At 46.3% G+C, this 16,513-nt stretch overlaps 1 protein-coding gene across 1 annotated transcript; it reads right to left on the bottom strand.

Annotated features, from left to right (window-relative positions):
* Positions 1–274: 274 nt before the first annotated feature.
* On the bottom strand, positions 275–15,164 carry rpgrip1l (RPGRIP1 like). Its single transcript, XM_018679451.2, has 26 exons — positions 15,076–15,164; positions 14,143–14,238; positions 13,832–13,970; positions 12,914–13,227; positions 12,663–12,762; positions 11,932–12,075; positions 11,544–11,649; positions 10,303–10,449; positions 9,759–9,832; positions 9,519–9,658; positions 9,186–9,292; positions 8,738–8,788; positions 8,426–8,605; positions 7,965–8,082; positions 7,244–7,696; positions 6,489–6,631; positions 6,088–6,415; positions 5,742–6,013; positions 5,291–5,386; positions 5,048–5,119; positions 4,704–4,851; positions 4,069–4,166; positions 3,316–3,502; positions 1,984–2,068; positions 1,590–1,726; positions 275–1,134 (listed from the first exon to the last, which is right to left on the bottom strand). Exons 2-26 carry the CDS (start codon positions 14,228–14,230, stop codon positions 1,004–1,006), a joined length of 3,858 nt encoding a protein of 1,285 aa, XP_018534967.1. The 5' UTR covers positions 14,231–14,238; positions 15,076–15,164; the 3' UTR covers positions 275–1,003.
* Positions 15,165–16,513: the final 1,349 nt, after the last annotated feature.

Below are 16,513 nucleotides of genomic sequence, written 5' to 3'. Positions count from 1 at the left end.
GGAGAGAGGACAGAGGACAGAGGAGAGAGGAGAGAGGAGAGAGGACAGAGGACAGAGGAGAGAGGAGAGAGAAGACAGAGGAGAAAGGAGAGGACAGAGGACAGAGGACAGAGGACTCAGAGTCCTGAGTTCAAATTTAACAGCTGATCTGAGAAACATCTGACAGTTTTAAACCTAAAAACCGTGGAGTCTGTTCCTCATTAGAAACAGTTTGATCTTGTTCTGGGAGTCATTAGAATGATTGATTTACTGTGTGTAACTCCAATGATGACACTTTGATTATTAACCCACTTTACTGAAACTCTTCATTAGAGCATAATACAAAACTCCATAGAGGAAACATCAGATTTAAGGCATGTTTGTGTCTCTGCTGTAAACAGCCTGAAGTGTTCAGGTTGGACAGTTTACTCACACTGAGACTAATCCATTAAAAATCAAACTGCTGCTGCTCAGCTCAGAGACACACAACAACCTACAGCTCAACCCTGAACCACAGAACGGCTGCAGACTAACAACCCTGCTGAAACAGCTGAAACAGCTGAAACACAAGGAATAACTGCAGAGGATAAACTCCATGTCACAGTTAACAGCCTCCACAGGTTCCATCTGCAGTTAAATCATTTACATGTCGTACAGTAGAGTCCTCTACCTCAGAGGACTGCAGAGTTTATTTTCAGTGACTGAGACTGAAGGTCACAGTGTGACCAGCGTCAGGTTCAAACTAAACCTTTATTTACAGCTCAAACGTCTCCATGTTCAAACCAGCAGGGACATTTTCACAGTGGACACAGGCAGCTGATGGTCCTCACAGTTCAACAGCTGACTTCTTTTCTTTTTCATGAAGTGGATTAAAGTGAACCTTTTCCTGTGCTGGAGATCCTGGAGATCCATCCCACAGTGTAGACACGTTGGTGAACCAGCGTCAGCGACCACAGAGGAACTGTAAATAACTGTTCACCAGTCCTGTGTCCTCTGTCTGACGTCTGTCAGTGATGTCTCAGGCTCATGGAAGCAGGGACAAGACCGGGGTTTGTTCCTGGTCCCGGTCCTCCATGATGTCCCTCAGAGCCTCCAGACCCTCCACAGACACAGTCAGACTGCCGACCACCTCACTGCTGTCCTCCACATCCACCACTGCAAACACACACACACACACACACAGACTGTGACCAGCAGGAAGACATCTGTGTGTTAAATGGTGGAATTTGTCTGTGTGTGTGTGTGTGTGTGTGTGTCTCTCTCTGTGTGTCTCTGTGTGTGTGTGTGTGTCTCTCTCTGTGTGTCTCTCTCTCTGTGTGTGTGTGTGTGTGTGTGTGTGTGTGTCTCTCTCTGTGTGTCTCTGTGTGTGTGTGTGTCTCTCTCTGTGTGTCTCTGTGTGTGTGTGTGTGTGTCTCTCTCTGTGTGTCTCTGTGTGTGTGTGTGTGTCTCTCTCTGTGTGTGTGTGTCTCTCTGTGTGTCTCTGTGTGTGTGTGTGTCTCTCTCTGTGTGTGTGTGTGTGTGTCTCTCTCTGTGTGTGTGTGTGTGTGTGTGTGTGTGTGTGTGTGTCGCTCTCTATGTGTCTCTGTGTGTGTGTGTGTGTGTGTGCTGACCGTTCAGTCTGGTCTCAGTCAGGTCTCGTTGTCTCTCCAGGATCTCTGGGATCCTCAGGAAGGCGACTCCCACGTCCTCACACTCCCTCTCCTGCTCCTCCTCCTCTGGAGGTTCACTCACCACCGTGAACCTGATCCTGATCAACACACACATCACACACATCACACACATCACACACATCACGGTCCACACACTTTAATACACACACACTCTGAGTGATGATGTTGTCTTCTTCCTTCATCAGAGAATGAAACCTGTTCTGAGTCTGGATCCTTGAATCTGAGTCCTGAGTCTCTCTCCTGTCACCTGTCTCTCTCTCACCTGTCTCTCTCTCACCTGTCTCTCTCTCACCTGTCTCCCTCTCTCCTGTCTCCCTCTCTCCTGTTTCCTCACCTCTCCATCGGTGGGTTTCGTCCCTGCAGGACTCCTCTCAGCAGCCGCCGCCTCGCCTCGTTATTCTCAGCATCCACAGGAACAACTGAGGATCAACAGACAGACAGACAGACAGACAGACAGGCAGGCAGGCAGACAGACAGGCAGGCAGGCAGAGGCAGACAGGCAGCAGACAGGCAGACAGACAGAGAGACAGGCAGACAGGCAGGCAGACAGGCAGGCAGACAGGCAGACAGACAGACAGACAGACAGGCAGGCAGGCAGACAGACAGACAGACAGCAGGCAGACAGGCAGACAGACAGACAGACAGACAGACAGGCAGGCAGACAGACAGACAGACAGGCAGACAGACAGACAGACAGACAAGCAGGCAGACAGACAGACAGTCAGACAGTCAGACAGGCAGACAGACAGGCAGACAGACAGACAGACAGACAAGCAGGCAGACAGACAGCAGACAGACAGACAGACAGACAGACAGACAGTCAGACAGGCAGACAGACAGACAGACAGACAGACAGACAGACAAGCAGCAGACAGACAGACAGTCAGACAGTCAGACAGCAGACAGACAGACAGACAGACAGACAGACAGACAGACAAGCAGGCAGACAGACAGGCAGACAGACAGACAGACAGACAGACAGACAGACAGGCAGGCAGGCAGACAGTCAGACAGGCAGACAGACAGACAGACAAGCAGGCAGACAGTCAGACAGCAGGCAGACAGACAGACAGACAGACAGACAGACAGGCAGGCAGGCAGACAGTCAGACAGGCAGACAGGCAGACAGACAGACAGGCAGACAGACAGAGATGGTAATACTGATGTGAAACTGCAGATTCACTCAGACCTCCCGTCCAATAACATTTAACTTAGAGAAAACCTGTCAGTGCTCTCTGATTCGCTGATACTGATCAGCTGACACTGGGGTTACATCATCTGATCATCCTAAAGAGTCAGAACCTGAATCAGAGCAACAGTGGACCAGTTCTCTCCGTCTGGGACTGAAGTGAACTGAAGTGACCTCAGGCTGAGCTGGGTCTGTTTGTCTCAGTAAAACCAACATGTTTCCTGAACGTCTGTGTGACGCTCCTGAAACCTGGATTCAAGCAGATCAGCATCTGTGATCAGTTTTATATTCAGCTGCTCCAGGAAGTTTCAGCTTCAGAACAGGAAGCAGCTTCTCAGTGTGTGTGTGAGCTCTTATGATACGACACAGAGCAACAAGCTGAAGCTGCTGAGAAAACCCACCAACACCGATGATCATCTGGGTACTTAAAGGCAGCATGAATACAAACCAGGTCCAGGTCCAGGTCCAGACTCTCACCTTTGCTGTAGTTGTAGTTGATGCTCTTGCCCTGCGGGGGTTTGGGCAGAGACAGGGGCGTTTCCTCGGTGGGCAGATCCAGGAAGGAGTACTCCACAAACAGACGAACCACGCTGGAGTCTCGAGCCACGCGAGACTCGGGCCTCAGGCTCAGAGACACGATCTCCACCCGCACTCGCTCCGACGGCTGAAGGAGCAACACGACAGAGTTCAGGTCAGCTGCAGCATCGACTCGTTTCTACTGATGGACTCACATTAAACAACAGATTCCTCGTCCTGTACTGTGTAGACAGAAAGCTAGAAAACTCTTCTGATCACTGATTAACTGTTTACTCTCTAGTGAATCTCTGTGTTCTGATGTTATACAGACTAAACACGAACAGTTGGTTTCAGTCCTGGATTTAATGAGTCTCTCCTGATTGACCTGTTGTTGAGCTCAGACTTCTGTGTAACAGCAGCAGAGAATTAGAAATAAATAATGAATTTGTTAACAAACAGACTGAGGAACGACCTCCTGCTCCAACACAGCCAAAATAAACACCTTCACAAATCACTCCACAATCAAAACATGGATTCAGCTGTGTTTGGCCGAGCTGGAGATCTGTGCTCTCCGGCCTGCGTTTCACTACAACAACACACACTGATCTATTCCTTCTCCTCCTTCTGTTCCCCTCCTGCACAATGACTGCTTCCTCTGTCCGAGGCGCCGGCTCAGTTCTGTGGAAGGTAAACAGAGGGAGGCGTTTCACCGACCTTCCTCCCCGTGGCCTGTCCATGAACGATGCAGTCATCGCTGTCAGACTGAGTCGATTCGCTCTGATCCTGTTTGGCTGCTGAGGCCTCCTCCACATCTGGATGGACGAGAACAGGGAGCAGGAGAAGGAGATGAATCTCTGGCTCAACACAAACAGACTGTGATTGTGTAGAAAACAGCTCGGACTGAGTCTGGTTTTTAAGCAGGAAATAAAAAGCGTCTGCTGATGTTGAGTAACGAGGTGAGTGAGCTGTACGCCGTCTCTCACAGGGCCGTCATTAACATTTATGAACTCTGCTCTAAAGATTATTGGCAGCCACATGCAATATTTATGTCTGTTCTGCTCAGGCTGCATTGTTAGAAAACAAAAACATTTGCACCTTTAAGACAGAGTGCAGGGCCTAAAAACACCAGGGCTCCAACTGATGCTGGAGTTTGACCCATGATGAAAACAAACTGGTCCAACACTTGTTTTCTATCCACAGTGGAAATCAGACTCTAACTGTGTTTTGTTAACAGAGAGTTGAATAAAACAGCAGAAAACTTCGGTGGAGAATAACAGATAATAACATTTTATTTTCTTATTTATTATCATCAGTGACTCTAACGATCAATAATCAATACATCTCCTGACCTTCGATGATTTCCTCAGAGATTTCCGAGTCGTCAGAGTAGGACCGAGAGCTCGCTGGGACCAGCTGACCTTCAGAGAAGTGAGACTCGTCTTCATCATCCTCGTCCTCTGTGGTGTTCTGAGGAGCTGGACTCACGTCTGACACAACCTGCAGAGTCCAAACATAAAGTCACATAAACTTTACGTGACTTCACTCTGCAGCAGAGTGTACACAAAGTATTCAGACCCCTCACTGCACTTTATTTCCTCATTAATGGACGCCTCAGTCTACACTCAGTAACTCAGACTGACAGAGTGAAGAACAGTTTGACTTCTTTGTAATCCCACAGTGTGGGGGTCTTTACCTTTACAGCAGGTGATGATGTCTCTCTGTCGTCCGCTGACACACTGGGACCTGCTGCAGTCCTGTCCTCCACCTGACAGAGGAGGAGGGAAAACATGAAGCTGATCCTGGGTTCTACACCTTGTTACTGGTTAAGGTTTCTGTTTCCACATTATTCTAATCAAATGTAGGCTGTTTTATTTTTCAGTTAGAGAGGAGGAAGAAAAACATGAAGCAGGACATGCAGGAGTCACAGTAACGTCACCTGATCATCTGAAGCTGTGGGATCAACAAATGTGACTTTTTTGGCAGCTGATCCGTCCTTCAGCAGTGTCCTCTGTCTGAGCTTTGGCAGTGGGACCTGAGAGGAAACATGAAGGAACAGAGAGAATAAACATCTGGACTATAATGTTTCCAGAAGAAACTGCACTGGTTTAACAGAACAGACACTTCCTGAAGAAACTGATCTGATCACAAGACACAGTCAAACAAACAGTTTGTAACGTGTTGATCAGAGGCAGCTGTTTCCCCTTGTTTCCAGTGTTTGTGCTAAGCTAAGCTAACCGGCTGCTGCGAGTGGGATCAATGTGAACTTCTGACTAGAGGAGGTTTTATCTAAATGTTGAACTGCTCCTTTAACACCAAATAAACATGGAATCATGAGACCAGACTGCTCTGTTGTTGATCAAACTAATAGCTGCAGTGTGTTATTTGACCTTAGAGGAGGAAACATCAGGGAGGGAGGAGTGATGAGAAACATCCTCCTGCAGAATCTCCTCCAGATCTTCATCTCTCAGGAGTTTGTCTTTCTTCTCCTCATCCACTCTGTGTTCTTTCTTTCCCTCTACAACCTTCTCTTCGGGGATGAACGGCGGCTCTTCAGCGGTCATGACGGAGCCTGACGGAGGGAGGTAAGTGAACTTCCACTTCAGAGTGACTTGTATGCGGCCGGCGGGGAGTCCAGACGGGTCGCTCAGCTCAAACACACCTGAGGACAAACAGGAGCTGAGTACATGAGGAGAACATTCAGTTTATTCAGATTCAGGTTTCATTTCCTCTCACCTGTGACCTCCTCGTCCTGAGCCAGTGAGAGCAGAGGGACTCTGGCCTTCCCCAGGTACATGTCCATCTGCTCCTCTTTGTAGTCAAACACATAGAACTGGAGGACCTCGGACTTCAGGTACTGGTCCAGACCCTCGTCCATCAGCACTGAGAAAGACTTGAGGCTGTTGAAGTGGGGGTGGGGGTCGTCCTGAACGGTGACGGTCGGGTAGTCGGGGAAGTCAAAGAACTTGTAGACGACGTAGGGACTCGGCTGCTGAGAGGTCCTGGACTGAAGATCCTGACAGCGCTGGACGGTGATGAGGAGTTCGTTCCAGCTGCTGCTCGGCTGACGAGATGAAACAGAAGCGTTAATAAAGTGAAGTCTTTCTTTAAGTGACTCAGGTGTAGCGGGCAGGTACCTGCGTTCCTTCACTCAGAGCAGAGCTGATGCAGCTCACGGCCGACACCTTCTCTTTATAAAGGCGGATGGTTTCTGTCATGGGAATCCTCAGCCTCAGCCAGTAATCCACTGAGCCGACAGATCGCACCTCAGCAGACGTTCCTGACAATTTAACAGTCACGACATTTAGTTTATACCTGCCCAGAGTTTAGATAGAACCTTTTATTTAATTCAACCTCAACCACTGAACCGACTTTATTTATTTATCTACTGTTCATTTGACTCAGTTTTAAACTAAACTCATTATTGGTCTTTAAACAAATCCTTCTTCTTATTATTATTATTATTATTAGCAGTATTAGTATTAGTATTATTCTCAGGAGCAGTGATAGTGTTAGAAATCCTCAGAGCTGTGAAATGTTTGCCTGTTGGAGTCTGACACACTGAAACACTGAGAATCTTTTTTGTTGATTCTTTTGCCAGGAGGTTTCTTTCTGGTTGTTAGAAACCACACTGGAGCAACGGGGGGTTAAGTGCCTTGCTCAAGGTCAACAAAATACAAGTGTTTTCTACATTTTGCACCTAAACTTCCACAGTCAGTCTGGGGGTTTGGACCTGCAGCCTCTGGTCAGATAACACTTGATCGGACAAACAGCCTTCAGGAAGGAAACGGTTTGTACAAAACACTTGTTACAGACGAAGTGTGAAGCGTCTGTGTGGCTGCACGTCTCAGTCCGTCTCTACCTGCCCACAGTTTGATCTCCCCTCACTCACCCACCAGCGGCACGGTCCCATGAACTCTGCCGTCTTGCTCCAGCAGCTGCTGCAGTCGGAGCTGTCCGGAGCCCAGAGTCCTCCAGTCCAGACCCAGAGCCTGGTGCAGCTCCACGGTCACTGAGCACCTGTTCAGGTAGTCCAGGAACCGCTCGTCCACGCTCACCACGTACTTCGAGGTGAAGCCGTATTTCGGTTGGCGGCCTGTTACCACCGGAGTGGAGTGCAGCTCGAACAGGTAGAAGGAGTATGTGCAGAAGGTGGAGGGCTCTCCGTCACCCAGAGCCTCCAGGGCGGACGGAGTCAGTGTGGCTCCGACCAGCTGAAGCTCCAGGAGGTTTTCTCCTCGCTCCAGATGAAGAGTTTCATCAAACTCATTGGACTCGTCCTCATCTGTGACGTCGGGTTTGAAGACGTAGGTTTTGGTGCCGTAGGCGATGTCTCTGAGCTGAGCTGAGGAGACAGAAGGAGTTTAAACCACAGAGACAACACAACAACAGCTACACATCAGAACCTGTCTCCTGACACCTCTCTGTTCTTCACTGGTTTAGTGCATGTGGAGCAGAAAGAGCAGCAGCTACACTGCTTACTGTCCTGGGTGAAGGAGATCTACATTTGGTTGTAGATGGTGTTTAACACAGCTGCTGCTGACAGAACCTGGTCTATTCATAACTGTCCATTAAAGGAGCAGTTTGACGTTCTGAGTTCTTCATATTCTGACCTTCCAGTTTCTTGATCTTCGCCGTCTTTGTGTCCAACAGCTGAGCCTGTCGCTCCAGCTTCTGCTTATACTCCACTTTGTCACTGTTCATCTTCTGTAACACAGCATCCAGCTCCGCCTGAGGAAACCAGGAGACTATCATTAAAAAATCAACAGCTTCACTCACTGTTTGGGATTTACTGCAGCAAAGTGAGAAAGTGAGAAGGTTTGATTATTCTGGGATGCTGTGATGAAACAGTCAGTGTCTTAAACCCTCTCATGTCCCTGACACACAGGGTCTGAAATGAAACAATAACTAAGAGTTTAAGCTTTAAGGGTTGAAATGGCCTTCACTGCTGATGTGTAAAAATGACACATCAAAAGGACAAAGAATGAAAAAGATGACAAGTGATACAAATAGAAATGTAAGATATAAAGCTATAGAGGTCGTCAGTCAGAGTGAGACCCCCTCCCTCCTCCACCTTGTAGTTCTTGCTGATCTTGCTCTCCATGCTCAGGATGTTTCTGGTCTTCTCCAGCTCCTGGATGGTTTCAGCGTGAGCGGCTCGGAGCTCTCTGATGGAGCTCTCTGCGCTGCCGCTGCCTCCCTCCTCCACCTCCTTCAGGAAGCCCAGGCCACCGCTCTGCTGGGATTTACGTGTCTGCGAGAACAACACTCAGTCAGCCAGCAGGAAAACACATTCATGATGAAAATATGAAGACAATAAGATAAGAACCTAACCTGCAGGAAATTCATTCATCACTACTTTGAAAAGGTTTCTTTTCCCTCTTACCTTAATAAGCAGCAGAGCCTCAGTGAGTTCAGCCACGTCATAATCATTCTCCTTTAAAAGACACAGTGGAGGTCAGTCACCACCTGACTGTGGAGAGTTTCAGTCTGCACCAGGTCTTATGGCAGGAAACCAACAAGCTGTTTAATGATCAGGTAAACAAACAGTGTGGTGACACAGAGTGTTGGTGGTTCAGAGGAGTGAGGAGCTCAGCAGCATCAGGACTCAGGTGACATTAGCAGGCTGTTTAATGCTGTGCAGCTGAGCAGATAATCAGTCGTCCAGACTGCTGCTCATGTTTCTGAGTGAGATGAGGAGGAAGCTTCAGCAGGAACAGTATTCTGAGGGATTCTGCTCTCTGTGAACCAGGACAGCTCTGAACCAAGGTGCAGATCTACTGTTGATTTCTAACAGTGAAATGCCACGGGAAATGTACATTTAACCATCTTACCCTGCTGTACACCTTCAAACGATCACGGAGTTCCTCCATTTGTTGTTTCTGTTCCAGGAACTGGAGGTGCAGTCTTTTATTTTCTTCTGTCAGCTTCTCCTTCATATCTGAAGAAACACGACTCACATTAATGAAAACTGGACATTCACTTAAATTACAACTCTGCTTTTCATGAGTTACACTCAGTAACACCAAACTGCTGTTCTTCATATGACAATAAATAAAATGCAGCTACAGAAATCTGTGCAGAGCAGGAAATGAGTATTTGTCATGTTTAACCAGATCTTTCCTCTGACTGTAGATCAGTCTGACAGGATGTAAAAGTCAGAGTACCTCTCTCAGCTTTGATTTTGTCGAGGATTTCGTTCTTGTCGACGAGGTCGGCCTTCAGCGCCGTCTCTAACTGAGCGATCTGTAACTTCAGCTGCTGCTCCTGAATCTGCCATTTCTGCTGCTGAGACACATCAAAGGCACTGGAGACACACACAGACGACGATTATCAACAACAATTCATCTGAGACATTAAATCAGCTCCTGTTAAATGATGAGATGAAGCGTCAGAGAGTTTCTCACCTGTTGACCAGCTTCTCGTTGTTCTCCTTCAGCAGGTCTCTGTCCTGCTCCAGTTCACTGATTCTCTCCTTCAACTGTACGACAACACGAAACACAACGAGGAGAAGAGTGTGAGGAGGCTGATCTCCACACACACACTGATGCAGCGATATGATCCATCTACTGTTCCCCACATATTTCAGTACTGATCCTGACTTCACAGATGTACTGTGTGTTATGGAAACAGAGCTATGAGCTTGTTTTAACCTCATAACTTAATGCTTCATTGAAATGTCATATATTTCATATGGGACAAAAATCAGCATTTTATTATGTAAAAGTTGCTGAAATGATTTGATTATTTTGAAAACAGCTGCAGGTTCAGTGCTGCAGCTCTGTGTTGACTCTGCTGTTCTGATCTCAGTGAGGAGTTCATTCTGTTAATTCAGGAGCAGAGGTGGAGAGGAGGGACCAGAGAGTTGTCTGAGGAGGAGGAGGAGCTGTGTCCTGTAGATCAGCTGGATGGAGCTGAAACATAAAGCTGTGGATGTAGTGCAGCAGTCACCTGCTCCATCTTCAGCCTGGATATGTTGGAGCTCTGCAGCTCTTTCTCCAGCTCCAGACTCTTCAGCCTCTCGTCTTTCAGCTCAGTCGACAGCTCGTCCACCTTCAGCATCGCGGCGTCGTGACTCGCCTTCAGCGTCTGCTGACTCTGAAACCCACAATTCAACATTAAAATAACAACACTCATTCAGTGTAACAGCACCTTGTTCCTGAACGGCCTCTCTGTGTGGACATCATTAAAACAACATGTTTCTTCCTCTCAGCGTATTTACAGCTCAGCTCAGTGAAGAGAAGGTGAACAGAAACTGGGAGCTCACCTGCTTCTAACACTCATATCGATCTAGTTTCCTGTTTCTTTGTGTAACTTTCATTACTGGGGTTTTGTTTAATAATTATTACTTGTGTAATGTCTCTATATGTTTTAGTAATTATTAGATTTAGATGAATTATTATAATATAGAATTTAGTATAATTACACCCTTATGAAATCGATCAGAACAGATCTTCCACTGATTCACCTGTACAAAGACGTTACTGTTTTTATTCAAACTGTGTTTATTACTCAGGTCTTAGTTGTTGGACTGGACTTCATATTCCTCCACCTTCATGTTTGTAAATGAGCTGAACAGAACCTTAGAAACACCTCCTCCAGTACAACACTATCATCAGAGTTACATTAACCCTCAGTCAGAGCTGGGACTTCACAGGCGTACCTAATAAAGTGCCACTCAGTGTATATTTGAAGGGTAATCAGCAACAAGTCAGTGACACTGAAACCTGGGAAATATATTTAGAGTCTGAGAGAATTAAATCAACTAAAGCTGCTGTTTATTAGTGGTTATTTAACAGTGGTGAGTATAGAAGATGGTGAGAGCTCATATCGTGTGTTTCCTCAGACATAGACTGTTTTTCTTGTCTAACAATGACAGTTAACACAGAAGATGAGAGATGGAGGACAGATAAAGATCCAGGATGTTTACCGTCCTCAGCTGAAGGAATAAAACCCCCAGACTCAGTGTGAGAAACTCTGATCTGTCAGATCAGGATCAGGTGGGAAATCAAGGCCTGAGAGTCTCAGCCTGTGAAGATTCACTGTTTTCTTCAGAGAGTTGTCGTGTCAGAGACAACAGCTGAAGCCTGCTCCTCACAAGGATACAGGTATTGATTTGTCAGTATTGAATTCATTATTTTCCTGAGCTGATGTTGCTGTTGGATTTCAGTGAGGCTGTAAACACATCTCACCTCCTGCAGCTGCAGAAATCGACCCTGCAGCTCTGTGACGGCGTTGGACCTGTCAGCCAGCTGCTTCTGCAGTTTGATCATCGTCACGTTGTTGTTGACGTGTGACCTGAGAGAGAAAACAACACGCGTGTGAAACCCTCACATGTTTGTTTCCACATTACAAACCTGTGTCCTCTGACTGTTCAGTAAACAGCTCCAAACAAACACAATCAATACTCCTCACATTCAGGTTCAACACGGTGTAAACAAACACTCCTCAGGTTTCCTGCAGTTGGACTAAAACACACTTCTCCCTGAGCAGTTAACTAACACACTCAGGTTTTCATTACTGAGACCACACAGTAGTTTAAAAGACTCAGTTCAGCCAAATGATAAAACACCACTTCACCTGAGTTTGGAGGTCTGCTGCTGTCGGGCCTGCAGGAGTTTCTCCTCGTACTCGGCCTCCTTCTTCCTCAGCGCCTCCCTCAGCAGCTCAGCAGCTCCCTCCATCTCCTCCATGTGGCTCCGCTGAGACTCGATCACGTTCTCTCTGGGACACAAACAAAAACCACGGGTTAAAATACTGATAGAATGGTTTCCAGATGCTCAGTATTTACAGCACTGTCCATCAGCGTCTGTTGTGTTCAGGGCCCGAGCTGTGAAGGACCTGCCTCATGATTATCACCTCTCGCCTGTATGAGCTACATTCTCTCTGTTCCTGTCTTTACAGTAGAAACAACCTGTTTTATCAAATGTGTGTGAGACAGATGAGAAGAAAACACAGGTCTCAACTGCCAAGATCAGAGATATAGGGTTTTGGAAATCAGCTTGAAACTTGGATACTCAGTGTGTGAACACAGAGCTACGACACAGTGTCCCTGCAGGTTTTAGGACCAAAATGGACCAAAATTTTCATCAAGTATCTAACTCCACAGTTAGTTTTGATGTTTGGTGGCTGAAATGTTTACAGTCTGTTGCTCTGTGTGTGAAGTGTGAGGCAGCTAAATAAAGTGGAACAACTCGTCCACTGACTGTGACTTTGGTTAAAATATGATAAACTGTTAACGTCAGAGTAGTGAGCTCTGAATTGCTGTGTTTGCTGTGTGTGGTCACTGGACTGATGGACGATGGACTCACAGGTTGCGGATCTCGGCCCTGGCCTCCTCCAGCAGGCTGTGTCCGTATCGAGGCAGCTGGCCGGTCGGAGGCTTCACGCCTCCCTCCAAACTCCTCGTACCTGCAGGACAGAAAGTCAGAGTCAGTTCACAGAGGAGTCACAGCTGATAGTTACAGGTGAACCAGTGAGGAGGATAAACACAGATGATAGTGAAGTCTTCTGTCAACAGTGAAGAACATGAAATCATTCTTTAACATTATCTGCAGCTCACTCTTCGGTCGTGTCTGAGGAGGAGATGGACTGTCGTCTCTCAGCTTCCTCAGTCCGGAGTTGACTCGTGACTGGACGCGGCCGTACGGCGACGGCCTCCTGGTCTGAGAGTTGATGAGCTGCTGTTTGGCCACGAGGAGGCGCTGCTTCAGCCCCTCGTTCTCGGCCTGCAGCCCCCGGACCTTCTCCTGCAGCTCCTCCATCATCTCCTCCATCTCCACGTCTCGAACCCGGGACACCGGCTGGGCTCCCCCCGCCGCCAGCTGCTCCATCCGACCCCGGTCCTTCACCAGCCTCATCAGCTTAGTGCCGAGCCTGAAGGGTAGAGGAGGAGACGGAGGTTGGAGGTCAGAGTCAGTTTGAAGTTTACTCTTCATGAGGAGGATTAAACAGCCTGTGAACTCTCTGCAGGGAGTCTGCAAACACTATCACACTGCATTATGGGAAATGTAGGATCCAGTGTTTCTGGAGTTTGACCCATATGAGGGTCTAAGTGTCAGGATCTCTGTCTCTGCTGCACAGACTTCTGATTCTGTGTCTGATGATGATTTAAACTTTAATATTAAACATTCCCCAGTTTCAGTTTTTCTCGGTTCCATATGACTGTAAACTGAAAATCTTTGTTGTTTGAACAAAACAAGCAGTTTAACGAGTTTTTCATGGACTAAACAAAATAATTAACTGTTTCAGCTCTAATTCAAACTAAATGAGGTTTAGAGCTGCACAAAAACAGTAGGGAGTCTTAAGAGGTCAAAACTCCATCAACACATATTTTAGTTTGTGTTCATCATGAATGTGATGAATTTCTCTTATCAGGAAGGCGTTTGAACTGTCATTAAAACTCTACACGACATGATATCGATCGAGAATCTGAGTCAGGCCTGTATATTTTTGGTCCTGGTGTGTGTGAGCGTCTCACTTCTTGATCTTGTCGTCCTGTTTGTGGATATGTTGTTTGAGGAGCAGGGTCTCCTCATGGAGGCGCAGGTACCGATCCTCCAGCTCCTCCCTGGACACCCGAGAGATGTCCTGTCGCGCTCGAGCATTTTGATATGAGTCTGTCACCAGAGAAAAAAAAATGAAATTTGTTGTTTGTAATTATCGGAAGTAATCGGGTTTAATTTGTCTCACTGGTTGAAACAGAACACAGAAACCACAGGTCAATAATCTGAAAATAAAGAGTAACACATAGAGCTCATCTATCAGCTGAGAACAGGCAGCATCACAGACCTTGTGTACCAGCTGCAAGTCGGGACAGGTTGACTGTGATGTCTCTGACTGGGACATCTGCTGCTGTCTCATCCAGCAGAGTGGACATATTTCAGTCTGAAAATAAAGAGTCCTTCATTGAACACAAGCTTCAGAATGTCACCTTAAGCCAAACACTGGGTCAATACATGGTCCTAAATTAATATAAAGTGGACCAAAAGTTAGTACGCCAAACTCCATTTTGAAATTATATTATTAAACGTTATTTCCACTGTGGCGATCAAAACGTACAGGGCAGAACCAGACTTAAGACCTTTTAATGAAAGCTTATGTCTTCTAATGTATTCGGCAGACAACTGATATCTCAGCATCTTTTCATTTTAATATTATTTGAAATTCTATTGCAAAAGTTTCCCCTGATGCCACAGCCATCAGTCTGTTAAAAACTGGACACAGACGAGGCGGCCCTGCTCTAAAATGTTCAATTACATTAAAAAACCTGTTGCCTGGTGTGTTAAATATAAGCCGAACTGAAAAATGCTTATTGTTCTTATTTAGTGTCTTGAGTCATTTCTCTGAAATGATATGTAACGTTACTTTTATCAGCGAGCAGGAAAAACTGCTAGAATTTAAACGGAGTCTGGCGATGCATCATCTAGCGTTTTAAAACGAACATTACTGAGTTAGGTAGAACGTATTACATAAAGCTTAATGTTAATTAAACTTCTAAACGCCGGTCAGAAAACTGTAGGTGGGATAATAATACAGAGGTTCACTGTTTGTTATTTTCTGTCTCCATCAAATTTCAAACTAGCGGCGAGTTAGCTATGTTAGCTAAAAGGCTAGCTCCCTCCTCTAATTATGATAACATGCTACAGTAGAGACATAAGTGTCCTTGTATTAAATAAAACATTGTTACAGAATTTCCAGACCCACTTTTTAAACATTTCTTACCTTTTCCAATGACTTTATTCAGTTCAGAGTAACGGTTGCTACTGAAAACATAACAGCTCGTCATGTCGTTATGACGCAACTGCGCCTGCGCGCTGTAAAGACACATGTGGGGAATGTAGTTTTTTAAAACTGAAACCTTCTTGCAGCTGGATGTGATAATACTGGCTCCAAACATGTTTTATTTTTACACCAACGATGCAACATTTATTTATCACATTTAAATAGGATTTAAATCTAAATGAAGAGATCTGTGTGTGAATGTGCAATTATACATTTTTCTTTCATAGGTGTAAAGTTAATTTCTTTGAAGTCCAAGATGTTACATACCAAACATACAGCCATCTTATAAGCTATGATAAGTATAAAAATCAATGCAATGATCTGAACTCACTGGGATAAATGATACCATATTAAAATACTCTAAATGAATCCAGCTGTGACTTATAGCAGAGAAATCTCTGTCTTTAATAAGGTCAGTATGAACTGGTTACCTGCTCAACAGATTAATACATCCTGAAAATAAAATGCTGCTTCTAACAATCAGTAGTCACCTTTTACCTCTGATACTTTCAGATTGCTGTGAGATTACTGTGCTTCAGTAAATGTGTGAAGGACTTGATTTTTCACATTGTGTTCCTTCAGTGAAGATACCTCCTCCAGTCCTGGTCTCCAGTGTATCCAGTCTATCAGCTCTATCTCTGCTGATTTCCATGATGTTTTACCCATGACAATCTTTCAGCAGGGACACTGGGCCAATTTGAGGCCCGTGTCTCACTTTACATGTAGGCCTGTTTATGAGCAGCGTGGTGGAGAGACGGCTCACTGGTACACACGGGGAATTTGACAGGCGTGCTGTCAGACATCTGCCTTTCATGAATTGGCAATGGATCTCATTTAGCAGCCTGAGCTGAGCGGAGCCGGCTGGACAGAATGAGTTCACTCTACATGTCAGGCTCCTGGCTTTCTGCACAGCGAGCACTGGGCCGTGACAGTCTCCCATCACTGCTGCTTCTTCCAGCCGTAACCTTTGACCCCCCACCCCGTCTCTTTGGGCCGGGACGGCACGGTAGAAGCCGGCGATAGAAGACGCGGAGTGTGCGTCTGTCAGAGAGTCAGCCTGTCGTTGAAATCTATGATGCCTGCCGACCTTTTGTTCACCAGGCCGTGCCCACCTCCGCAACAACTGTCAAGCACATGATCAGACGAGCGTGGGGCTCCTGTTACCTTCAGCTCAGCCCCTCTATTGTAATATAGGCAGATTTACCCTCGAACATCCCCGGCTTGGCTTTCATTCAGTGGATTCTGAGGAGCGTCACGGGGCGGCAGGTCGGAGCCTGTTACTGGGCAAAAACCACAGTCTTGTCAGAGAGAATCAGGAAATACCATCGGAATATATCATCCACCGTCTGACTGTTCTGGAAGAGCAGCACAGATATAT

The sequence above is a fragment of the Lates calcarifer genome, linkage group LG10 (assembly GCF_001640805.2).
Source record: "Lates calcarifer isolate ASB-BC8 linkage group LG10, TLL_Latcal_v3, whole genome shotgun sequence".
Taxonomy (NCBI): domain Eukaryota; kingdom Metazoa; phylum Chordata; class Actinopteri; family Centropomidae; genus Lates; species Lates calcarifer.
The sequence above is the reverse complement of the archived record's forward strand: the minus strand, read 5'-3'. Positions and strand labels throughout refer to the sequence as shown.

Coding starts and splice junctions, on each gene's coding strand:
- rpgrip1l (XM_018679451.2), bottom strand. CDS start 14,230: ATGTCCACTCTGCTGGATGAGACAGCAGCAGATGTCCCAGTCAGAGAC. Junction 9,293..9,518: donor CAAAATCAAAGCTGAGAGAG/GTACTCTGACTT, acceptor GTGTTTCTTCAG/ATATGAAGGAGAAGCTGACA. Junction 5,387..5,741: donor CTGATGTTTCCTCCTCTAAG/GTCAAATAACAC, acceptor GTTTCCTCTCAG/GTCCCACTGCCAAAGCTCAG.